This window comes from Sciurus vulgaris (genome assembly GCF_902686455.1).
Source record: "Sciurus vulgaris genome assembly, chromosome: X".
NCBI lineage: Eukaryota > Metazoa > Chordata > Mammalia > Rodentia > Sciuridae > Sciurus > Sciurus vulgaris.
Window position 1 is genome coordinate 45149413 of NC_136471.1, and position 27509 is coordinate 45176921.

The window sequence follows — 27509 nt, forward strand, 5'->3', positions numbered from 1 at the left end:
TTGTATACATAAGAACTAAACTTATCACACAGGCCTCACCAATATATGTGCTAAATATGATACTATTAATGAAGTCATGGAAACAGAAGTCAACCTTGATGCTAGGCTGAACATCAGTATTCCCATAAATGTAAGAAAATAAATCACAGATTAAATGATCCAAGTCCTGTCAAAAATGGTATCCCAGAACAGACACAATCAAGGAGAAAGCTATATAGATTTATGTTACCCACATTTTATGAGGAATATTTCTACTTAAGGAATGACTGACAAACTTTGATCATTCAAATTATGGGTATTTTGTGGACAATTAACTTTAAATGAATGAAATAAGCCTGTCAATTTAAAAATCGATGCTATTTGTTAGTGATGATAAAAATTAAGTTTTCACAAAAAATTAGAATTTTTAAACATATTTGCTACTAAGCACTTGACAACTTACAAATACTCAATTATATTTATGATGAAATTGAAAATGATATTAAAAATTTTTTCATATTGTATGATTAAACATGTAAACATTTGGGAAGATCAACACACACAGTGAGCCAATATTTTCCCACTGACAAATGCATAAAGTGAAATCTCATGCATAAGCAAAACATCTATTTTCAGCACAAGATAGACCAATGGATTTTAATATTACTAATTATACAGAATTTCATCGATATGTCTTTAGGTTCCATTTCTTTAGTTTTGGAATATTATCAAAGAATATGCAAAATTGTTTGAGAAATCTACAAAAAGTCTCCCATTCCAACTGCCTATATGTGAGAAGCCAGATTTTATTTGTATACTGTAACCAAAACAACATATGGCAACAATTAAATGCAGAAGCAGATATGAGAATTCAGCTGTTTTCCATTAAGCAAGATAAATTAAAGAGATCTGCAAAGAAATAAAATAGTGACATTATCTCTCAAATTTTGTTTTGGAAAATATAAATATTTTTCATTAAAATTTCTTTATTATATTAACACGTACGCATTTCATTATTTTTAAAATAAATTAGTGTGTATTAATAATTTTTTGGTTTTAATTTCTATTGAGTTAAATATTGAATAGCATAATCTATATAATAAACAAAAGCTTCTTGGAGTTCTCAATGTTTAAGATTATGAGTTCCTATGATCAAAAAGTTTAAGAACCACTCTTTTAGACTCTTATGTCTTAGCAATTCATTGTAAGAAATTTACCTCATCTCCTTTAGGGTTTGGATCATATTGCTGTGATGGTTCTATTTGGACTTCTGCCTGAATTGAATGAAATACTTCATCATTGTCTGATGATTCATCTTCTTTGTCCTTTGAAACAAAGGAGCATAAATATTTTAATTTTTGTTAGAATGCAAACAAAAGTAACAACTGCATCATCATAATATACAATTGAAAAGATTAATTTCCAAATATTAAAAATGATTTAAAACAGTAGTTTCAAATAGTTATTAATTAATGATCTCATTTAAAATCTGAGGAATGTTACAGATTGTCCACATAAAACTGCATATAGAACCATATTTGCACATATTTTCAGGGGGATTGCTGACCTACTGAAGCTCATCTGTGGGATACAGATTAAGAGTCTCTGATCTGAGGCTTGATTAACTCATAACCCTCAACAAAACTTCACATTTAGTACACTGTTAGAACTCCAAAGTTTGGTCCTTTTGAGTAATGGAAGATCTGTAGTACAGAGATGCAAAAGTTCTTCCCTAATTGAGCTCCAGGAGTTTAGGATTATATATATATATATTTGTTTTAGGTCAATCAGTATTATCCCTTCAACTCAAAGAGAGTAAAGAACAAATGGTGTGTGTGTGTGTGTGTGTGTGTGTGTGTGTGTGTGTGTGTGTGTGTATTTTCCGATGGTGAGCTGAAGTACCCACAAATGTCTCTAAACTCTAAAATAAAATTCTGGTATTTCAAAAGACCTATGACTTCAAGTATAATATCAATAATTTCTTTTCCTTTATGCTTTCTTAATGATCATACAAAAATGAATGCTTGTATAAGTAGCTAGGGTCATGGGATTGGTATCTATAATTTATTAACATTTCCTTCTATTAAACATGGCTTCCCATACATATGTGTATATATATATATATATATATACATATATATATGAAAAACAATGTATGACAATATGTATGTGCTATGTTGATAATACCAGAATTTTGAGGGATAAATAAAAGTTTTTTTTTTCACTAGTGCAATGCTTATTAGATCTTAATTGGTTAACAAGGCTCATTGAAAATAGTCATTAGCATGTTATATGCCCTAATTTCTGGGAAGTATCACTATTCAAGCCTCATAATTTCCCTTCTCCATCTGCTATCTTTCTCTTTATATTCTAGGAGTTAGGCATTCATTTCCCATTTGGGGCCTTTCTTCTGCTGCTTTTACCTTTTCTCATGTTAAATGTGTCAGGGAATTAGCATTTGTTCAATTGTTTCCATGTGCACAAACCTGAGGAATTCTTATGTAGATATTCAGACAAGATTCCTTTGTAACTACTACATCAATTTTTATTAGATAAATGGAAGTGGATAACAGTGTTTAATTTAGGATCATCACAATAATTCTTTTACATAAATGGGGTAAATGGGAAGTAATAGAAAACAACTGTTTTTCTGATCTTGTCTAAACTCATTAATTTGCTTATCAAGCTCACAAACTATTATCAAAGTTGACAAATTAAATTCAACAGCTCCATCAAATTTCATTCACTTATATTAGAAAATTTTGAAAGAATGAAGATTTATTCTTAAATTAGGTTAACATGTTGTATTGCAGATTTCAATAGGGTGCAGAGACCAAGTTATAATTTGTGTCATGGTCTATGCATTTATGCCATTGATTAAATTTGCAAAATGGGTGGTAAATTTCTAAACAAGTCATAAACCTGGTAAATAATATATACAAAATGTTTGGGAAACTGCTTTTACTTCTTTTATAACCTGTACAAAATTCATATTCATTCACTCATCCAGTCTAGCATTCCATGGCAAGAAAGAACAAATAAACTAATTTCAAGGATAGAGAAATTAAAAATGAGGTATCTTTGAAATTTAAATTATGAAAGAAATGTTTAAATATCAAAATATTCATATAGTATCTCTTTACTGGTTAAGAGAATCCTAGGTAGAAAATGGATAATTATATTTTATTTGACTTTACAGAGGAAAAACACAAGCAAAAACTAGCATTTTTCAGTCAGTAAAATGCCAAACACTCTCACATTTTCAACTTGTCTCAATTCCTCCTCGTGCTGATTAAAGATGTCCTCCCATCTGCGTTGGCGCCTTTGCCTGCAAGCTTCTAAATCTGAGAGTTCAATTTCTTCATGTTTCCGTGATGACTTTATTCTAAACCTCTTTGGTGATAGTCTTTTTGCCAGAGCTTGCCTTAGACTAGAAACTTTTGATTTTTTCTTCCGTGCCTGCTCTGGTTGAGAGTAAAACATGTTTGATGACAGGTTTTCCATCAGGGTTTGCAGCAGACCAAGTGGCTTTGAGTTATGTGAGTTTGGTGCTCGAAGCAAGTCTCTTGATAGTCCTTCTATCAGTGCTTGAACTGAGTCAACTGCCTGTGAGGTCTCTAGTGCCCAGGCCTGTGCCTGAGATGACCCTTCATTTTGCCCTTCTATTGGAATGAGCACCTGAGTATCCAAATGTAGTGGCAACAGCACATGGTGGTTCTGTGACAGTAGAGGCAGGAACACCTGGGCATGTACTCGCAATAACTCAGGTTCCTCCGTCTCTGTCTCATCCTGTGCAGGCTCAACAGCCTGTTCCTGTACCTCTGGTTGTTCAGGTGCCTGGTTTTGCTCCAGATGCTGTTCAGGGACCTGATTCTGCCTCTGCTGTTGTTCAGCGGCCTGGCCCTGCCTTTGCTGCTGTTCAGGACCATGATCTTGGCCATGAAATTCCTCTGGCACCTGGTCTAGGTCTTGAGGCTGATCTGATGCCTGGTTCTGGATGTGGGCCTGAGCCTGCTGCTCTTTGGGTACTGGGGTGTGAACCTGTAGAGGCCTAGGAACCTTACCCTGAGCCTGTAGTGGCATGAGCACCCGGGCTGCCCTCCTTAGTCGTGGAGGTGCCTTGATTTGCAAGTGCAGAGGCCTAGATGACTTAGACTTAACCTGAGCCTGTAGTGGCATGAACACCTGAGCTGCCCCATGTAGTCTTTGAGGTGCCTGAGCCTGGCCTTGTAGAGGCCTATGTGCATTGTCCTGAGCCTGTTGTGGCATGAACACCCTGGCTGCTCCCTGTAGTTGCTGAAGTGCCTGGACCTGTGGCTCCTCTCGATCAGGTAACCACCTTGGCTGAGAAGGTTCTCCATGCAGGACTCTAAGTGGTCTGCATCTGCTGCTGGTTGGCAATCTCAGAAGCTCATGAGTACAAGAGGGTCCTCTGAAATAAATATGCAAATGTTGGCCATACAATTAGAATGTTTAGTGGAATGGAGTCTTTCAAGGAAATTACTTTTACTTTAAAAGATGGATATTTTCTGTGAAAAAATATATATTTTCAGTAAATTTTTCTGGAATTATTCTTGTCTGAAATATCTTGTAGCAAACATTTATAATGCTTAATGTATTAAATTATTAATAGAGTCTGATAATATACTTGATCATTCTAATCCCACATAATAAGGAATCTTTGAGTATTCATAAAAATTTTCAACATTTCCACTCAATATCTCATTGAAACAGAGAGCTGGTGTATTAGAAAAGATTAAGTTGTTCTGAGCCAAAGGCTACTGTGTGGAATCAATTGCCATGTGTGTTGTGAATTGCTATCATGAAAATATATATGCAATTTGTTTAACACACCTGAATCTTCTCATGGTGTACTGTTCCTTAATAGCTTCTTCTCTTTCAAAGACCAGAGGTATCCCTTTTTTATGAAAGAGAAAGAGAAATAATGTATAAACAGTCAGTAAGATGCATGTAATCCACCTTAGTCACTGTGCACACTCTGAAAGCTCAAGATGTAGAATGAATTTACAGAGGCAAGAGAAAGGTGGTGAAGAAAGTAGCCCTTCAAAAATATTTGTTTGGTGATTTACACAATGTTCTCTCAGGTCCGCTTTTCCAACACAGTACTGCTGTTATAGGCCAGCTAATTTCTCTGGACATAGGGAAGAATATTTGGCAACCCGATTGCTATGATTCTAGGGAAAGAAGTGATAATGAGGTAATAAAAGAATGGGACAAGAGAAACTCTAGATGGTTGGTGGGTATAGCTTCCACCTATAGGATCTATATGTAAAAACTTTATGGCTCAAAATTGGTCTTTGGTTTTTATAATGAGAAGGTAAAATCTTCATTCTGGCTTTTATATTTAACATATTTAAAATATTCAGTTTCTTTCCTGTCAGCTGTGCTGTCACTACTGAACTATAGAAGCTTACAAACAAGAGCTTTGCTTTGGATTTCCTATATTAAAAGTTGGGGACAACTATATGTACATGCTCAGGGTAACCTCCATCTAGATGGGATTTTTCCTATAGGTAATATTCTGGACATCTTGCAAATCCAGATATTAGCAAGTTATCATGTAGACATATGGTTTCCTTGCACTTATTTAGGACTGGTTGACCTCTGTAATGCTGTACCAATGACTTCATCTCTAGAGGTATACAAATAATCTGGCTGTTCCTCACTTGAAAACAGGATACATATGGTTATGCAGATAGAGCAATCACCACTATGATAAGTCCTGAAGCTGATCTGAGGATGCCTGCTATCATTGTAATTTATCCTTCTCCACTCCACTGTTATCTTGGATACAGCTTATGGTCCCTGAAATTAAATGTAGAATGTGCCACAAAACATAAAGTTAGAGCTTCCAGCATAGTTTTTCCTAGGATTGGTGGAAATTCATATTGTCATTTTGAATATCAATAGATAGAATTTTACTTCTATTCATATAAATTAGTTCCTTTAATTACATCTCATAGTTGGAGATTAGTACATAACAAGAGCTTTATGTAATATGCAAACATTACTTCAAATTGACTGTAAATAAATGGTTAAGTACGAACCTATTTTTCTCCATAGAGTCAATTAAAATAACTTTTTCTTAGGACTTTACTTAAAATGACATTATCACATCATGAAATTATATTTGAGGCTTTCAGTGTCTTCATAAATATGAATGCTTGCCAGGTATAACTGGGAGCAATAAATAACCTCATATATAAGTACTTAGGATAAAGGTAACCAATAGAATAAATTGTTGGAGAAAATATATATTGAATGTCTCAGACTTTTTGTTTTCAACATAATTTTTAAAAAATATTATTTTTCCCTAAAAACAGTAAATTCTGGTCTCATCTGAATATTCATTTCAGTGAAACGAAGGATCACAATTTCTACCTTTTTTCTGTCTCTTTTTAATGATTCCAGTAAGATGTTTTGTTAATGACTCGATAACATGTCGTTCATTTTTTATATCCCGAACAAATGGGTGGTGAAGCATGTTTGCAGAAGTAGGACGAAACAGGAAGTTTTTTATCATGCACTTTTCCATGAAATTGTGGAACTTGCGGGACCTAAAATAAATGTATAAAAGGAATGAAAGAACATTTTTAGGCTTGCCACACCTCTATCCATCCCCAATCCCATGGCTCTCTGAAAGACATTTTTGGAAAGAGCTGCCTCTAGTTATTATAGTCCTTTCAAGCAGCCAATATCTTGCAGTTTGACAATACACATTATACAATGAGGTAATTTAAACCTCAGAAAAAGAAGCCACATTCAATAGGATTTTCTACCCAAATCATAGTAGATATTTTAATGGGTTCAGAAGCATGTACATAATAATAGCACATATGGTGTTCTGGCAATTAAATGGTTTATGCACACACACACGCGCGCGCGCGCACACACATATATGTATATGTATGTATGTATTCTGTGAGACTAAACTGGTCATCCCACGATAGTCATCTTCTGAAGCCAGAATATTTCACTTACTTTATGAAAATTTAACTGCAGAAGCACAGATATAATGATACAATAAAAGGGTGCTAACTAACTAGGACTAACTGATCTTATAAAATGACCCACAGAAAAATGTAGTCAGAAAGCCTGAATCTGTGGAAAGGGTTAAATTGAATTACAAAGAAGAATGTCAACAATCAAATCATAGTTAACACTTCTATCAGGGAAAATAGTAAAAAAATGAAAACAAAGCAAGAGCCTAAGGTACTAGATCAACAACTTCAGAGAGAAGAATTTCCAGGTTTAGCTGTCCTGTATCACACTGAGAGAACAAGTCCTCTGCTTTAGGTGTGTGAATATATTTTTATGGGCTCACCAAAAGAGGTGTATATCACAATCTCTCAAACTGCCTATGTAGGCATACTGAGAACCTTCACAAATGGTTAGCATTGGGGCAACAAATGAAAATGACCATTAATGACAGAACAGTAATGTGATCATTATATATGCTGAAGGATATTACTAATTTCTGACTTGCTGACTAGCTCTTTGCTTGTTTTTTTTTTTTTTTTTCAGTACTGGGGATTGAACCTAGGGCTTTGTACTTGAGAGGCAAACACTGTACCAACTGAGCTATGTACCCAGCCCTGACTACCTCTTAATGAAAACTTGTTATATAGACTACCCTGATAAGATATTGAATTTTAGTTAGTATTGCCCAACAAGCTTGGTGAAGGAGGATTGATTGAATGAATGAAAACTTTGCTACATAAAAATGTTGAGTCAATGTATTTAGAAGATTAAGACATTTATCTTTACCATCCACTGGATTTGACTGTGGGAGCAGATTCCCGTAAAATAACGAAGAGGGCTTCCAAGGGCTGAAGGTTACACAGAGCTGCAAAGGAAAACAGATAAATTTAGAAGGAATAAAGAGGATATCAGCAGAACCCACTCTTTGTTTGGGAGGAGATTCTCAGAGTTCTTTCACACATCTCTAAAATAGATACTAAGGTATGAGTACACCCCAAAAAATTAAAGGTAGAGTTCACTGTAACACAAACATTGTATTATACAATATTCCAAAATTTCATATTACTTGGTGTAACAAATAAGTAATAGATTCAATTATAGAAGAACTTTGAAGTGTGTGGTTGATCTACATTAGAAAAGTTAATCAAAAGTAGAGATAAGCACCAAACTGTTTCCTCAGTGTAGGTATTTATAGTTGTGAAAGTAGAATATGTAGTTACAGAATGAAACTGCCTAGTATGTAGTACGTGATCAATAAATATTAACTATTAGTATTATAATAAAGACTTTATATGGCACTTCAATTCTTTGCCAAATTACTGGACTTTCATTTTTTTCATATACACGGCATGTAAAGAAAAGCCTATTCTGATATGAGCTATATAAATTAATTACCTCATTGGTTTGACAATTCTGCTTTTTTTCCATAAGTGTTAAAATATGTGTCTCACTTCACTTATTTCCTCTTGTGTTTTTGTTAAAGAAAACTGGTAGTGCAAAACTTCCCCAATAGAGTTCATTGGTGTAAATGCCACCTAACTCTACAAACATGTTGTTCATGTAAGGAGAGTTTGATGTGAATAGTTCTTAATGGAATCATCCTTCCTCTCCCAAAATGCATTCCATAGAAAACACAGAGTGTCAAACAGACATCTCAGTAGTAGAAAAAAACCCTCACCAGAGTTATTTTATTAGGGTGATATGAAGGCAATTGTATAAAGTTCAAGCTTTGTTCTCAATTACATGGGTATCAATGAATAGAAAGTTCAGGCTTATAACTGAGGGCAGAATTAGCACCAAGCTCAAAATATCAGGATTTGACTCTTTTAATTCCTTTACTGTGTCCAATCAGTCACCCAGTCCTGTCCTTTAACCATATTGTGAGTGTGTAGAATATTAAAGAGTTGTCATTTATTAATATCTGAGCAACATTCAGTCAACTGCCAACATCTTCAGGGATCAAGAATTAGCACATAGGCCAAGCCAGCATTTTTTGTTTTCCAATGGAAAGGAAAAAGTCACAAAAGAATGAAGCAGAGGGTGGGTAAAAGCGGTATGTCAACAGCAGCTGTGCATGGTTTTCTATGTGGCCTAATTTTAGGAATGTCAGTAAGTACCTCCCAGCGCATATCTCATAACACTGCTTAAATGTTCACCATTTAGAGGCTCATTCCTTTGAAATAGCAAACCTTTTAAAAACACATCTCTTAAGGGGTTGGACACATATTAAACTTGGCTTAGTTTAAATTAGGTTAAATAATACAGTTTATTCCTAACACATGTTGAGACCTGCAGACTCCTGAATACTGAAGGAATGAGCCTCTTGAAGGTCAGAGGTAAATTTGAATCATGAGGTGCTCAGGAAAAGATTGACATGGGGTGTGAGAGAGAGACACTACAAGGAATAGAAGCAGGACACTAAATAAGTATGGCTGAAAATATTAAAAATGATTTCTACAATATCAAGGAGAATGCTAAAATAGGGAAAGATATAGTCAAGATTAAGGTAAATTTGCTGCTGTAGACTTGACAAGGGTGAATAACCCTATCCTGATTCTCTTCCAGGAAAAGATGTATATTTACCTAAAAGATGGAAAATAAGAACTCTCTTAAACATTTGTTGATCCATGATATGATGGTGTTTGAATGTCTACTAGCAATATTCTGGCTTTGGTTTAAAGGTCCCAATATTCCTACCCAGAAACTGAGGACTAAAGGAAGTCCTAGTGTGCAAGGTGTTTTCCTCCTCACTAAAGGCCCTTATACCATTCTTTTATTGAGAAGTTATTCTGACTCTTATTTCTCTGAGAAAGACTTACCAAAGAACAGAGGGAAATCATTTTGTAATCAGATAACTGTTGCTTTGCTTAGCCATTCCCTCTGAGATGAAAATTATCATAACTTGGAGGATTGCTGCAGTTAAACTCATGAAAATCACTTTTATGCAAAGTTATCACTCCAGGCAGTAAAGGAGGGTGGTAAAAGAAAAACTTTAGTGTAGTGCCTATCTAGAGTTGCTCATGATCAAAGCTCCAACACTACACATACTTATCCAGGCATAGTGACCTTATTTTCTGTCCCTGTGGGTTATGAATCTCCTGTTCCCCAATGGTCTTTTGTCAGAAGCTTTCCATATGCATACTCTATGCAAAACTTATCTGTCCTCCCTCTATGAGTGTGCTCATTACTGCTTTTTTCCCCATGATTTAATATTTTGGATAAAAATAAGGATTTTGAGAAGGACTTTGTGAGGAGTACTCAAACAATGGGGAAAAGGATGCAGACATGTCCCTTGCATGACTACTTGATACAGTCATGTATCCTAACCAAACTCATGGAATACTAATATGAAATATCATATTGTGCATTTAAAGAGAGAGAAAGGGACAGAGAGAAGAAGAGATTGAGGAGGAAGAGGAGACATAAGAGAGGAGGAGGAAAAGCAGCCTCCTGCTTCATAATCTAACATAATTTAAGCATGTTTTCCAAATAGAAATCATTAGTGTATGATGAGGACTAACTTGCTCTCTCCAGTTTCAATTTTATATATGTGGCATGTGCAAGGTTTTGCATTTAAAAATTTTCCATCATCAAGTTTTTATTCATCCAACTTAGGTACTGTGCAGTTTGGAGGGCACTAAAACAGAGGCAGTAGGAAACTGATCTCCACAACTTTCCTAGCTTTATTTCAGGTACTTTTTGATATTCCAAGGGGTATCAGAAATTTTCAGAAGTTATGTTACCACTAATTCTACTTGACACTCCCATTGGCCTTGAAACACAATGTTAATTCAAATTTATTAAGCTTGGCAGGTAGATGCTGTGCAAATAGAGCATGCAGGTACATGGAAGTATATTAGATCTGCTTGCAGAGGGGGAAGCAAAGCCCCTACCCCACACATCCCTGAAGACATTTCCTCATTCCTCACACAACGATGTCAGGAATGCATTATCATTTATACCTTTCAATTTAAATATTGAGGACAGAAAATGTGTTATGAAGCCATGCATTAGAAGAATCACTCATTTATACTCAGGTTCACATTCCATTTCACTTTCCTACCAAAAACAGTGCCTTGAGAGGATGGCATATTACTAAGTCATTTAAATGATGGGGAGGTAGAGAATCAAGGGGAAAAGACCAAGGGTTTTGAGATGGCTGAAGGGAGCAATTAAGTGAGTTGGGTTGACTCCAAAGGGGGGGGGGTAATGCTTAATTCTCAATATTGTTGAGGATTGGTTCAATTTCAATGATCCACTGGTGGATTTTCTCAACTATCCTAGCCTTTAGCAGAAGTAGAGTATGACCATGGATATACTGCAACCTAAATATTCCACCTGTAATTATAGATTAGAATGACTCTGAGTTCTGGTTGCTCAGGACAGTCAGGACCAAAAACCGTGAGGCTAAATTGAAACAGCACTCAGTCAGCCTAAAATAAGGTAGCATAAGAAAGAAAAGAACAAGCTGGTTTAATGTATCCAAATTTGGCAATTATGACAAAAGCATTTAATAACTGAAAGGACTACCATTAAGAGTTTGGCATGTAGTGTGACGCCTGTGTGCTCAGTAAACCTGAGTGGTACATGTGGCAATATCATCCCTTCCAGGAAGTCATGTTTGTACAGTATGTTTCCCTTGCCTTTAACAAATATCAAACATTTTTACTCACGTGGAGCCCCTTCAGCCATTTCAATAGCAGTGATTCCAACAGACCACACATCACTCTGCAAAGGAAAAGATGACAAATAAAAATCACTTAAAATGGGATATATATATATATATATATATATGTGTGTGTGTGTGTGTGTGTGTGTGTGTGTGTGTGTATACACACACACACACACATATATATATAAAACTTTTAGTATTAAGAATGTTAAAACAATCTTTGACTGATGACAGGGGTGCCATTTCATGTTTTTTCCATATTGAAGCTTCATTATAAATTAATAGCATAGGAAGACATTATCTGAGCTTGTCACCAGTTAGAACCTCAACACAACAGGCTGTTATGGAATGAGGTTCAATGGAGGAAAAGTACTTGGGTGTACTGCTGGTGTTGCCTTACCTGAAATATCAAAAGGAACTTGCCATAAAGAAGTTCTAATATACAGATCCACAAGCTGTGTGGTCTACAGCAAATGATTTGTATCTCTGAACTCCAATTTCACTCTATGTAAAATGGTCACTATGATAGCACCCATTTCATAGGACTGCTGTACATGTGTGTGTGTGTGTATACATACATTTAATATATTAATATACTTTATAATTATGTTAAACATAATTATATTTAACAGCTTCTATATTAAATATAGATCTAAAATGTTACATGTAAATATAAGTACTAATTTATAAGTTACATAGTGTATATAAATTGTTAATATATTTACATGTGTAAATATGTATTTCAGCAGTTCTTGGAATATAGTAAATTTAATCTGTAATTATCATTGAAGCCCATGGAAATTATCCTCATCAATAATAACTGTACTTTGTTTTCCAGAGTGTGGAAAGTTCACAGGGCTACAGGTACACTGGCTGATTAACTCCTAAATGAGGTCAATGAAGTTTTGGAATCCTGGTTTATGGTTCCTTTTTTTTTCAGTCTTTTTTTTTTTTTGTTGGTTCTTTTTAGTTATACATGACATCAGAATTCATTTTGATATAATTATACAAGCATGGAATATATCTTATTCTAGTTGGGATCCCTTTCTTATGGATGTACATGATGGTGGGATTCACTGTGTTGTTTTCATACATGTACATGGGAAAATTGAATCTGACATAATTTTCCTATGGTTTATAGTTCTTAAAACTTCAGTTGTGATATTCTAAGATGAAGCATTGTTTTGACTAAATGGGGCAGAAATATAGAAATAAATAACTAATGCAGGTAAAATTCCTTTGAAGATTGTTAAAATATACAGGTATAAAGTTCTATTTTATAGCAATTCACTTGAAGAACTAATGCTTCTGTAGTCTCCACAGATTCTAATATAGCACTGAATATGTTATAAGTGTTCAGTAAATAATTACTTTGCAGATCAAGCAGAGGGCATTCAAAGAAATGTAAAAGAGTTGAAACTTAGCTTAATCAACTTCAAGTTTTGAGCCCTAGGTTCCACATAGGAAGACCACAATGAATTGTTTGGATGACTTATGATGTGGAGAGTGAGTGAGGTTTTTCCAGTCGATAGCAAACGGAGAGTTTTCTTTCTTTCCACATCAGCCTTTTGAAATGTGTACATAGATGTATATTGTTCAAATTGCAGCTTCAGTGGAAATTTTAATAAATAGCACAAATTGTTACTTAATTTTTCTATTCCACTGATTTTCTGTGGTTTTAAAAGTGAACCACATGCCAAAGATTTTCTCTGTTACCCTGAATAATCAAATTATCTTTTTTTTTTTCTTTTTGGAGCTAAGTTATTTTGCAGAGTAATAATTGGCTTTACATTTATTCATTTTTAAGTTTACAAAGTTCTCTGTCCCTGAATGTAAAATTTCTATATAAAGCCACATACTATAATATTTTTAACTAAGTAGTTGCAAGCAACATGAACTAGACATTCTCTCTCAAATTTGAATAACTCTCAATTGACTACTTTTTCCACATTCACAAGAGTATTATTTTCATGCATACTATCAAACCACATGGAGGTGGTTTGTGCTAGTTTTTCCTATTAAGTTAATGTGAAAGGAGGAGTTGCTTTTTCATATTATATTTTACCATTGAACAGTAAATGTTCATCAAAAATCCTTTTCAAGTTTTGATTCCCATTGTCTGAATCCTTACACTTACTCTGTAATCATAGGAGCGTCTTGGGTCCTCATCACAGTTAATCACTTCAGGTGCCATCCAGTATGGTGTCCCAATGAAGCTATTTCGTCTTCCATTTATTCTGCTCACCTGGGCACTCACTCCAAAATCCACTGCAAAATTCAGCATATGTCAAAATAATTAATCAGTAACAAAAAGCTCAATAAGTCATGGCTTTAACTCGGAAAGCCAATACAAAAGCCACAATGGGTAACAGATTTTCGTTCCAGCTCTGAAAACTTTACCATGAATTCTACTCCAGGAATACTGGGAAATAAGCTTTTGCTGCTATTTATGTTGGAATAAGACTCAGTAGTGCTATTATAAATCTACAGTAGGTTTGGCTGTATGTTTACCATGAATATTAAAAATAAAGTTCCATTGGTACACCCTGAACCTCTGAAGTGATAACATATGTAGTATTTGGACCTGCCACCAAGCTAGAGGAAGAATAGCAGTATAAGCACCATCAAAGAAATGTAAAACATATTAGGAGTTGATTAGGAAGCTCTCAATCCTGACATTAGGAAGTTCTAATGTCAATGATAAAGAAAATTTACTTTTCTAGAATTTAGTTTAAATGCTTACACAAATTTTCTGAATCAGATGCAAATATTTATTGTGGTACACATATCTTAACTTAGGCTATAAATTTTACTCTCCTATTAATCTGTGGGATACATTAGAAGAAAATATTTAGTATGGTATCCTCAGAAACAGACAGAAAATACGCTGAAGTAGACTGGGGTTATTTATTCCAGAAAAAATAAGACAGGGATGAAAAATGAAGTAGATTTTCTAATTTAGAATGGTTTCCAGGAATTTAGATGATGGTGAACAAAATTCACTGAAAAACAGCTTGAAGAATTTAGAGGAAGAAAAGAAAAAGGGAAAAGAAACCTAATAGTTCAAGGCAGTTTAAGAAAGGTCTAACAAGAACACACACACACACACACACACACACACACACACACGTATTGTGAGGACCACCATTGGGTTTTGCAAAATCTCATTATCTATGATTTTTTAAGAAATAGTTTAAATCAGAGCTCAGCATTGTCACTATCCTTAATGGCCAATTTTAAAGGCAAAGAAATACCTGTGAAAGCCATAAGCTGATACGTATGGTATGCATCCAGGGGAGAAAATCAGGGAGAAAAGACTAGAAGAAAGAGTGATGAATAGAATAAAAGGGGAAATCAGAAAGAGAAAGCTAAAATTAAGATAAAAGGTATAGTAGAAACCTCAATGTGAATAGTTTAACCTTTTATTTAATAACCTTAAGGCCTGGAATGTGAACATTATTGATTAATTACAAATACGATATACTTATTTTTGTGTTTCTTTCATTTCCATCACTTCCTTTGCCTCTCATTAGGTTTGCCTTCTGCAAACTTCTCTTAATATGTTGTTTTTAAAAATATGTGAGGAGCCGAGAAAAGTAAAACAAGTTGTGTGAGAATTGTGTGTGTAATAAGCCTGGTTAAATTTGAATCATGCACTAAAGGTCTCTCCACCAGAGTGAACCGATATTTCAGTGATTTTTTTCACTTAATAACTGTGTTTCAAATGGTTGGATTGGCAAACAACTTGACCCAAGCTTAGGGTAGTGTTGCAGTACTCATGAACATAACACTTAGCCTTATGGAGGTATATTCATTCTGCACAATTGAATTTGAAATCGATAATGCCTCTTATGTGCTTTAAGGCAGTCTCTTAAAATTGTGCTTCTAGATTTGTAACTTTTAGATAGAAAAATTGATACTTTTCTGGAAACTACTTTCACTTATTTTGAGAATAATTATTACTTCATACTTCTTCCACAAATGTCCATTTAAAAATGTTCTCGATGAATTATCAAGATCTCTATGCAGGTTCTATTCGTTTATTAAGAAAATGGGAAATATCTTAAGATTATGTTAAGACACATGATAAAAAAAGAGTTGACATAATTTTAAAAATGATAAATACTTACGTTTTATATCAATGGATTAATGGGGTTATCTGCCATTATGTAGTACTGACTTAATTTGTGTGGTGCTATTGAAAAGCCAGCCATCAGTGTTTGTTTAAAATGTTTTTTTTTAATTTTTTTTTTTATTTTTTACAGACTGCATGTTGATTCATTGTACACAAATGAGGTACATCATTTTGTTTCTATGGTTGTGCACAATGTAGATTCATACCATTTGTGTAAACATTTATGTACATAGGATAATGATGTCTGTCTCATTTATCATTTTTAATACCCCCTCCCTCTCATTTCCTTCTACATAATCTAAAGTTCCTCCATTCTCCTCTCACTCCCTACCTGCCCCAAACCTCCGTCATATATCATCATCCACATGGAGTTGCAAATTGGTGCAGCCATTCTGGAAAGCAGTGTGGAGGAGAATCCTCAGAAAACTTGAAATGGACCAACATTTTGACCTAGTTATCCCACTCACTGGTTTATACCCAAAGGACTTAAAATCAGCACACTACAGTAATGCAGCAGCATCAGTGTTTACAGCAGCTTGATTCACAATAGTTAGATTGTGGAACCAACCTAGATGCCCTTCAACAGATGAATGGATAAATAAACTGTGGTATATATACACAATGGAATATTGTTCAACCATGAAGAAGAAGAATATTATGGCATTTGCAAATAAATGGATGGAATTGGAGAATATCATGCTAAGTGAAATAAGCCAATCCCAAAAAACCAAAGGCTGAATGTTTTCCCTGATAAGTGGATGATGATAAAATGTAAAAAGGTGTAACATATTGTTTCCTCTTTTTTTTTTTGGTGAGACAAAATGCATAGCTATTATCAAATGAATTATGCCATTCTGAACCCTGAAATAAGAAGCCAGGGATTTTCTGTCCTCTGATTTCTAATTCTGAATTTTTCACAGAAATTATTAGAGAATCACTTCTAACCACCATCATTTCTTTAAATAATTGAGGAAAAATGCAAAGAAATAATTCATATTTAAGTAATTTAAAAGTTCTTTGATATTCTTGGGAAAACATGACTCTGTCATGTGTAATTTTTGAAATTCCTACCCATTACACAGAAATTCACACATGGTAAATACTCACTTTAATTGTTGAAATAAATATAACAGATATCTCTAGCAGATGGTTAAACACTGACCAAAAAGTAACCCCCATTAAAATTTAGAACCTTTTATCAACATTATTTCAAAGAAGTGTTTAGGTATATCCTTTTTCTTTTCCCCACCTTCCCTTCCAAACAAAATTTTAAAATTTGATTGATTTTGTAGGCAGGGAAATCTCAGTTCAAATAAGTAGAGGATTTTGTTAGAGATGTCATGAAAAGCACAGTTATTCTAATGGAATTTTCTTCATTAAAATGTTTTGATCCTCACCTTAAATATTGCAAGAATAAACTTACCCAGTTTTACTTCAGCATTATGAGTCAGTAGCACATTTTGACCTTTGATGTCCCGGTGAATTACTCGGTGTGCATGAAGGTGAGCTAAGCCCTGTAAGCATATATGTTAAAAAGAAAGTCACAACAGTATATATTTTTCTCCTTTCTGGTACTATTATTAGTATTTTGGGGAAAACTTTTGGTAAGAAAAATGGCCCAGGGTTGATTTGCCAGACAAAATTCTTTCTTTAGACTGGAATGAATACAACAAGTTCCCAGAAATTCTACTTTTGGCTATAAGAAAAGGAAAATAAATCAGGACACCCATGAAAGAAAAAGAACACCAAGAAGTAATGTTTGTATACATTGGGTCACTTTACCTTCCTTTCTAACCTCTATATTTCCAACTAACCATAAGAGTAAAGACCTGGACATACTAACTTTGTCAGAGCTCTGCCTTAGTTTTGCTCTGTTCCCCATCCAACCATTTGTTTAGTCCAAAATATTTTCAAGTCAGCCTTGTAGGCTGAGAATTTGAGGTAATATGGAAATTCATTTTAAAGCATTTGCAATTTGTGTTGGCTTACCATGCTGGCTTCAAACCACTCACCACTAAAACTAACCCGTGACCTGGCTAAACCATGATATGGTATGTAGTATTAGGCTGCAGTGATATTGCTCCAGACACTAAATGGGAGGTAATAATAGAAGTAAAAATATAGTGAAAACTTATTAAGCCTTTATTCTTTGCCAGATATTTTGCTAAGTGTTTTAAATGGAGTAAATTTTTAAATTGTCATACTAATCCTTTGAGGAAGGTGCCAATATCACCCTATGCTACACAAGGAAAGAGACACTTGGAGAAATTATGTAATCGACTCAAGGTCACATAGCTAACACATGGTGAAATGGAATTACAACTCAGTCACGAGTTTGCACTCATAACCATTTACATTAACATCACAAGTGAATCCAACCAAAATTGGAGAAGGACATTCTAATAATGTAGAGTGGTGCTGTTCAGTTCCATTAACATCTTCTTTGTTGACCCTAAGCCAAGACTTAAGTCACAAATTAAAAAATGAGATTGGTAGATCAAGAATTTTGTTGCTCTTATCCATCTGGGTATTAGAAATAAAGAAAAAAATGTGGGGCAGTATTCAAAGAGGATATTGGTCTGAAAAAAAAAATGGCTGCAGGTGTTCTGTAGGACAGTGACTTCTCCTGACTGACCTTCATCTTAAACTATGATGATAGTGCTATTCATTTTTAGATATAGCTCTAAAATCAACATAATTTATAATTTCAGTGGTCATTTCCCTGATCCATTTAACACAATATTTTGAATTTGACAGAACCATTAGAGGCCAAAAAGAAAAAAAAAAGAACAAAGAACTAGTTACACATTTTGTGGTGTACCTTAAAGTTGAGGAACATTATCTAAACACTTGCTATATCTAAAGTTTTCTGGCTTTTTTAGGTTCCCTGATTCATAAGTAATGCTAAAAATTCTTAAACAATCAGATGAGGTATAAGTTACATCTATATAGTTTTCTCAAGTTCTTTCAAGATCAAGGGAAAATGATTAAATGAAAACTTACCTGAAGGATTTCTCTGCAGATATAAGCAATCCAATCTTCTTTTAAACTCTGATTTCTTGTCATCCTCACTACATCAGTGACTGAGCCTGCTGCACATAACTCCATCACCATCTGTGGGGAAGTTAGGAAAGTATAAAGAATTAGAAAGTAATTCTATGAAAACATTGAGAGTTTCAGTCCATATGGCTTGTATCTATATGTAATGTTTGGAGATTAAGGTACTGCAAAGACTGGCTCAATTGTCTGGTGAAAAACTCCAAAGAATCATGGAATTAGAATTTGTGGAGGGAGGGGAGCCAGGTATCATCCCAGAAGTATTTAACCAGGAAAAAGGATTTGAAATAAGCCTTGAATCATAGTGTTTGGAAATGCTTAAATGGAAGAACATTCAGTTTATGGAAAACAGAATGAATAATGCCCTTGGAAATAAACATGTGAAAGGGAAAAGCGTGGGTGAACCTGAAGTGGAAAGGAAAGGATAGTAGAGATAACGGTTTGGTTTGAAATGAAGTAAGATGTGGAGGATCAAAAGAACTTATATTTCAGTATTAAGACTAAGTTTTGTTGTCATTGTTTTATTCATAATTTCAACTTCCAGTTTATTTTCTCCAAGATACTGGCAAACTACAACTTCAAAGGGAAACTTTTCTATTGAATTCCTGTAGGATAATTTCTTCCAAATGGGATTCCTGCCAAGGAAATAAATACTTTTTTAAGGCTAACAGCTTTCAAAATGTTAATTCTGAATTTTTTCTTTTAATAAACACAATTTGTCAGAAAATTTATTTTGGTGACCAATGAATTGAGTACCTAACTAGTAAATTTCCTTTGATAATATTAGCTAACTAGAGTACAGAGCAATATGAAGGAGAATATAACTATTAAAATGAACCTACCAAACTTTTCTTTTAAGTGCAGGTTTATGCATCACTGCCTATGTCAAACTTATTTCATCGAAACTGCAAAAAGGTTTTTTTTAAATCTATAGGCAAGTTGTCACTATAAATGAATGAAAGCAAAATGATAAAAATAAAACCTTTAATAGTCAAAAAGTCTACCTTATTTCCTTTGGAAATGTTAATGTTATAGTTGTTCACCACTGACATTAGTGTATGTCTTTGACCTGAATATGTTTTCTTCAAAAGAAGAGAGGGATAGCCAAATGAAATCAACAATTCAGATAAACTAAAAGAAGTTGATTTTCATGTGAGAACAACAGGTACACAGTGGTAATGAAAGAAAATGGGCTCATTTTGAACTATGACAGATCTTATTTAAAATAGTTCATCTAAGATACACCCTAAAGATCTTTCTAATGTTATGTGAGAAAAGCTCAATTATTAGGAATGTGAGATATTCATAAACATTTTCCAGGTTTGTAAGCACAGTGCTTGGCTCATATACTTTATAAATGGTAATTATTTGCTTATTTTCTTTTATTCTGATTTACACAGGTAATAAAGTGTTAATGATCTCATGAAAACTCTTACCTCCACAAATAATTTATGCATTAAATGATTCCTCATCTTTCATATCTCAGTTCAAGCTTTTATTTCCTTAAGGAAAAGTTCCTCTTTCCCCAGGTTAATTTAGGTTCCTTTGTTATTCATCCAAATGTAATATATTTTCCCTCTAAGAAGACATTTATTTTTGTGAATATTTGAATGACATTCATCTTTGCAAGTAGACTGTAAGCTCTAGTAGTACAGGGTCATGTCTATTGGCTTACTATTGTATCCCCAACATCTAGTAGAATGCCTAGCTAATAGGTGATTTTTCAGTGAATGTAAGTTGAATGGCTGAATGAATTGAGTACTAGTAATATATATACAATAAGAAGACCTTAACATTTCTCATAGTTTGCCAAACTGTCAAGAGAAAAAGATCTTATAAGAAAAAACTTGTAAAAAGATAAATGGTATATGCAAAAAAGTAACCATTATAGATGCATACTAAAATTTACTAAAATGTCTATGAGAATAGAAGTTTTGAGTTAACTGGACATTTGGAAGAAAATAGGGTTTAACTGAAGATCCCTAAATTTGGTGATTCTCAGAGAGTGGTGCTCAGCAGCAGCATTAACATCACCATTTGTACTTATTAGAAAGTACAAATTTGACACGCATCCCAGACCTACAGAATCAGAAACCCTGTGAGTGGGATACAGCATTCTGTGTTTTGTGTGGCTACCAGAAAATTCTGATGCGTGCTAAGGTTAGAGAATCAGTGTTTTAATTCAAAATCTTTCTATACTGTTCATTGTCATCCTCAAGTCAATTATATAGAATGCAATAAAATCTTTCATTGACACTTGAAGATCCTGAAAAGCTTAAGTCACTATTTTGAAACAAATGCAGTGCTCACTATAACTGTAAATGAAAATGTAGAAAGTATAGAGATCATGTGTACAATGACTCCAGATTATGTTCTAAATATTCCATTCTTAATAAAGACATCATTGACTAAATCTCATTTTCTTGCTAATAAAGTAGAGGGCATCAAAAATTCTGGTAGTTATGCCTTAGTTAATTTAAGGTCTAATTAGCCTCTAAAATTTATATTTCATTGATCCAGAATTTTTGATACCCCAGCCATGACTAATAAAAGAAATCATATAACAATTTAGAAAAGAATTTCTAGGAAATATGATTACTCATAATATATTTTGCAAACATTTAAAACGGTTACCCTTATGTCTTGTCAAGTGCTAGTGAGAATTGATCCTTTCCCAGTAACTACATTACAATTCATCAGGAAGTTTTCATAACACCACAACAGAAATTATTTAAAATTAAAAGCAGTTACGCTGTACTTCAAAATATTTGTTAGATATTTCCAGTGTTCATTCAAGTTCTAAAAAGCATTTTCTCAGCAGAGGAAACAATCAATAATGTGAAAAGAGAGCCTACAGAGTGGGAGAAAATCTTTTCCACACACACTTCACACAGAGCACTCATCTCCAAAGTTTATAAAGAACTTAAAAAACTTGACACCAAAAATACAAAGAACCCAATTAATAAATGGGCTAAGCAACCGGGCAGACACTTCACAGAAGAAGATATATAGGTGATCAACAAATATATGAAAAAGTGCTCATCATCTCTAGTAATTAGAGAAATGCATATTAAAACTACCCTACAATTTCATCTAACTCCAATTAGAGTGGCTATTATCAAGAATACATTCAACCATATGTGTTGACGTGGATCTGGGGGAAAAGGCACACTCATACATTGCTGGTGGAGTTGCAAATTGGTGCAGCCACTCTGGAAAGCAATATAGAGATTCCTCAGAAAACTTGGAATGGAACCACCATTTGACCCAGCTATCACACGCCTCAGTTTATTCCCGAAGGACTTAAAATCAGCATACTACAGTGATGCAGTCACATCAATGTTCACAGTTGCTCAATTCACAATAGCCAAATTGTGGAACCAACCTAGATGTCCTTACATTGATGAATGGATAAAGAAACTGTGGCATATATACACAATGGAATATTACTCAGCCATAAAGAAGAATAAAATTATGGCATTTGCTGGTAAATGAATGAAGTTGGAAAATATCATGCTAGGTGAAATAGGCCAAGACCAAAAATCCAAAGGTTGAATGTTTTCTCTGATAAGTGGATGACGATACATAAAGAGGGAGGTTGGCAAGGGTGTGGGGGAAGGGAAGAATGAAGGAATTTTGAGTGATGTAGAGGAAAATGGGGTGGGAGGGGGTGGGGGAAGGAAAGATATAGAATAAGACAGACAGTATTACCCTATGTATATGTATGATTACATGAATGGTGTGACTCTACATTGTGTACAACCATAGAAATGAAAAGTTGTACCCCATTTGTGTACAATGAATCAAAATGCAGTCTGTAAAAATAAAATAAATGAATAAAAAAAGAAAATGTACATCTTTGAGTAAAAACTTTTCTTATTCAATAAGATCAGGGTAATTACAAACATACCCAAAGTTGGTGCCTGTGGCCAGGGGGACTCAGTTTGAAAAATGCACCATAGAAGGACACAATGTTTTTGTGGAAAGAGTACTTCCTCAGAAGGTTGAGTTCAGTCCTGAGATCCTCTTCCTCATCCTGTAGAATAAAAACAGACATCAAATCTTCAAAGCTGTACAATTCAATGACTATTTATAGGAGAGTCACAAAGGAAAATCCTATGCAACCAATTTATCCTACATAATAAAATCTCAGCAGAATTTTCAGTGAATGGAGACATCTGGTTAACTTGAAATTTCAGAGAAACAGGGTAAGTTCATGATGTCTTATTAATCCAGCAGTTCTCAAATAGTGGTCCATGGCCCAATAACATTGGCCACTGCACAAAGGTCCATTGAATGGAGTCATACCATTTTAGTTTCTTTTGAAAAAGTTTTATTGATATATAATTCACGTGCCATACTATTCACACATTTAAAGTATAAAATTCTCTAGTTTTTTGTATATTTACAGAGTTGTGTAACCATCACACTCAGTTTTAGAACATTTTTATCACACTGAAATGAAATCCCATACATTTCAGTTATCACCCCTAAATTCCACCCCACACTTATCTTAGTCCTAATCAACCATCAATCTACTTTCTGTCTATGAACTGGATATTTCATACAAATGAAAGCATATAATATGTGGTCTTTTATGACTAGAATTTTTATAAAGTTTGTCCATGTCATACCAGGTATTAGTATTTCATTCCTTTGGGTTTACCATTCATTAATTGATAGACAATTGGATTATATTTATAATTTATTGGTACTGTGATTAACACTTCTATGAGCATTTATGTCAAGTTTTTGTGGGGATAGATGTTTTCATTTTTCTTGGGTATATATCTAGGGAATGATATTCCTCAATCCAATAATCCAGTGTTTGGTATTTTGAAGAAATGCCAAACTGTTTTCCACAGTGGCTGCACCATTTTAAATTTTCAGCAGCAACATATGAAGGGGGTTCCAATTTCTCCATACCTTTACCAACACTCACTTTCTCTTTTTTTATTATAACCGTTCTAGTGATATATCATTGTGGTTTTGATTTATTATAACCTGATGCCTGATGATATTGAACCCATTTTCATGTGCTTGTTATCCATTATATATGTTCTTTGAGAAATGTCTTATAAAAATTCTTTGCCCTTTTTTAAAGTTGGATTTTCTTTCCATTATTAAATTTTAAGAGCTCTTCATATATTTTAGACACAAGTGTGTTATCAACTATAAAATTCACAAATATTTCTCCCATTCTCTGAGTTCCCTTCAATTTTCTTGAGACTATATATTGAGGCACTAAATATTTAATTTTTTGTGAAGTTCAAATTAATGGTTCCTCATTTTGTTTTTGTATTTTTGGTGTCATATCTAAAGATCTCTTGCCAAACCAAATATAAGGTTTTACCCTTGTGTTCTCTTCTAAGAATTTTACTATTTTAGCTCTCACATTTTGGTCTCTAATCCATTTTGAGAAATTTTTTTTATAAAGTAGGTCCCATCTTAATTCTTCTGTATGTGAATAGCCAGTATCACACTGTATTGACTAGTCTGTGATTTATTACATTTTAGAGGCACTGGCTTTTTCTCTACTAGTCTTTAAAAATGTTTAAAATAATTTATTTTCCTAATTACAGCAGTGGTATATGTATATGGAGTAAGATATGTAAGTGGTCTATACTCAGTAAATCTTTCCCCCAATCATTTTAACAGATACAGTATAAATCTTTCAGAGAGTTGTGCATGCTAATGTAATAGACGAATGACAGATAAAGACATAATGATAAAGATACATGCATATTATATGTGAAATTTATTTTAAATCGAAACGAGTTCATATTATTCTCACTATTTTTCAGTTTAAACATTTTCTGACTATGTAAAACACATCTTTATATATCAATAAGCAAATCTGAATTATTTTTATGGCTGCATAAGACTGCATAGAACAGAGATATAGGTCTAACGTTCAACGGTTGGGATCAGGTCTACAGGTATTGCTTTTAAGATTTATTTGTATAGTGATAATTTAAGCCTTCTGACTGGATGAGATCACTCAAGTAGAACACATGCTTTCACAAGATAGCTATAGCATAAGATAATATGGCATCAGTCAGAAAAGAGCACCTACCATGGGCATTAGTATACTAGGTTTTAGTACTGATTTCAAAGAGTAGGAAATTCACTAATTTCTCTCCATGGTTTGTTTTATTTTTTTTAAAAAGGAGGATAGTGACCATTACCTGTTTCCATGGAATGGTATGCCATTGGGTCCAAATGGGATAAACTATGTTAGGTTCTTTGAAATCTTAAGAAAAATGAATAAATACAAGCTATTATCACAAAATATGTTTTATTACTTAACCTCTTGTTTGGATTAGAGTTCTATCAGAACTGGGCACTCCTTTTTTTCCCTTAATCTACAAACATTAGCACCCTTCATTCCAAGTACATTTGTTATAGTGAAATAAAATAGGAAGAAATTGTCTCTCCCTAAGCTTCACCTATGTATGCTTATACCATGTTAACCAAATAGTTTGATAATTCTTCTGTAACCCTTATTACTTGCCAATCTAGGGGAAAAACCCTCATTTTTTATAAGTTGAAAATAACAAAACTTTCATATATAATGCACTGGAGAAAATTAAAATATTGTATTTATTACAAAAAAGTAATTTTAAATTGCTAGAAACTTATAATGAACATATAGGTTATTTGTGCATTTATATGGTATGATCCTAACTTAAAGTGAAGCACAGGGAAATAATATTCACATGAAAGAATGAAATAAATGATTAATACAAGGGAGTGCTTAACAAATTGAAAGTTGATGCTGATGACTCAGGAAGGAATTCTGCACTTGAAATATAGATTCACCACTGGGCTCCTTTGAATGCCTACTAGCTCTAGATTATATATGATTGAAAATAAGGAACTCTTACATTGTATCTAGAAAAGTTTAATTTATACATACTTTTTAGAAATATTCTTATTATCTAAAGTGAAATATTTTTGTGGAATATAAAGTAAAAAAAGACTGAAAATAAATTTACAAAGATTTTCTTTTCTGAATTTCAGTGAACAAAGGATACTTTTGCTTCTGAGGGGCAATGAACCAAGAAAGAACCAACTGATGTAAAAAAAGCAATTAAGGGGTTAACTACCAATTATCTTTACTTCTCCCCAGCATTTTCATCAACTATCCTGACTTAATGACCTAAGGAAACAAGTCTCTTAGCTGAATTGAATAGATAACTGAATATATCTATTTGGTTATCAGTTTTTTTCTTAGCTTATTCTCTACCCAATGGGAAAATGGGCAATTACTTTTTATATTTAATTATACTGTGGCTGCATTTTAAATATACTCATGAAATGAATATAAGGCAATGCACTTGGCTTTGTAGTGTCACCAAGTCAATTTGATTTTTGCTTATAAATTAGCTTTTCTCCTCCCAAATGTCTATATTCATACTATATCTTATTTAAAATCTAAGAGAAATAGCTGGCAGCTGCAGATCATTATTTGGCATTTTCCTAGGATTTTTCAGTGAATTCATCCATAAACATTCAACTTCTAGAAAGTAAATTTAGATATTTATTTGTCTTATTGGGAAAGGTATAGAGCCTCAATTGTACGTTGGAACCTCAGTGAAAGGTTCGTTCTATTTTTTGAATAATGAAGGCATAAATGAATAAAACTATCATTTATGAGGAAGTTCAGGTTTGAGTCTCATCCCAACCTTGCAAAAGAGTTAATAAATCCCCTTCAAATTCCTTTAATCTGTTGTCTACAAAGGTAAAAGTTAATCCTGTGACTTTCTTTTCTGTCATTTCTGGAAGACTCTTCAATTTCCTTCTATCCTGTGATGTAGTCCTCTTTTGAAATGGCAACAATATCTGGCACCATATAGAAATAAACCAGTAGGACTACTAGCCTTTCTGTATGTACAATCAGCTTATAGTATGATATGGAGGTTCTACTGATAGAAGTATGAACTCTTAATACTGCAGTAAATAGGAATGAGATGCTAGTGTGAAGCTAGGAATACAAATAAGTTAAAGAGAAGCAGAGACAAGACTGAGTCATATTTGGTTGTTTAATGTCAAGCAGATTCTTTGTCACAATGCTCATATCACCTAGCAAGAACAGAAGAAGAGCTAAATTCTTATCAGGGAAGCAATTTTTGTGGAGTCACTTTACCTATTAGGAACCTGAGGTATAGAGAAGTAAAAAGACCACTTTTCCAAATACTTTTTGACTCATTGGTGGTATACTTGGGGTTTGAAATTTTTTTTCTTAACTTCCACATTATTGCTATTTCCATGAAGCCCTGGCATCTAAAAGATGTGTGAGACAGTCATACACTTTCTGTTCCAAAGGAATAAAGGTGTTTTGAAGATACTAACTGGCTGATTAGCTAACAGTGAATTTTCTTACTAAATAATCAGAGAATCAAAGTCCTTGACTAGAAAAACAAACTACCAAGAGTGGGTTTCCCATTTAAATGTAAACTCCCCCAAAACAAATAAATGTAGATCAGATATGTTTGGAAAGCATTAGTGTATTTGCCACTCTCAATTAACAGGAAGCTGAGCTTGTGAGAAACACGTAAGTACATTATATCCACCAGGCCAAGAGGGTAATTTGAAACACTTACACATCTCCTGTAATACGATGCTACAGCATTTCCTGGCTGAGGGCTGGCCTGAATACCC

General features: G+C 33.8%; 1 protein-coding gene and 1 long non-coding RNA gene across 16 annotated transcripts in view; one reads left to right on the top strand and one right to left on the bottom strand.

Moving 5' to 3' along the window:
- Positions 1-27509, top strand: part of LOC306651963 — a 318748-nt gene that overhangs the window by 80252 nt on the left and 210987 nt on the right. Inside the window, exon 6 of one of the 13 annotated variants that reach the window (XR_013761274.1) lies at positions 12492-13780. The exons of 11 other annotated variants lie outside the window; for them this stretch is intronic. This is a non-coding gene — a long non-coding RNA (uncharacterized lncRNA). Of the gene's footprint in view, positions 1-1210; positions 3231-12491; positions 13781-27509 lie in introns of those variants that run through there. One more of the 13 variants, XR_013761275.1, reaches the window with a different exon arrangement.
- The window catches only part of NRK (Nik related kinase), a 128996-nt gene that overhangs the window by 36322 nt on the left and 65165 nt on the right, over positions 1-27509 (bottom strand). For all 3 annotated transcript variants that reach the window (XM_079124950.1, XM_079124948.1, XM_079124949.1), the window contains exons 5-14: positions 22756-22881; positions 18792-18902; positions 17212-17302; positions 13791-13921; positions 11655-11709; positions 7768-7846; positions 6382-6557; positions 4834-4897; positions 3238-4411; positions 1197-1304 (exon numbers count right to left, since the gene is read on the bottom strand). In XM_079124950.1, the coding sequence (XP_078981076.1) occupies positions 1197-1304; positions 3238-4411; positions 4834-4897; positions 6382-6557; positions 7768-7846; positions 11655-11709; positions 13791-13921; positions 17212-17302; positions 18792-18902; positions 22756-22881 (2115 nt within the window). The remainder of the gene's footprint in view (positions 1-1196; positions 1305-3237; positions 4412-4833; positions 4898-6381; positions 6558-7767; positions 7847-11654; positions 11710-13790; positions 13922-17211; positions 17303-18791; positions 18903-22755; positions 22882-27509) is intronic.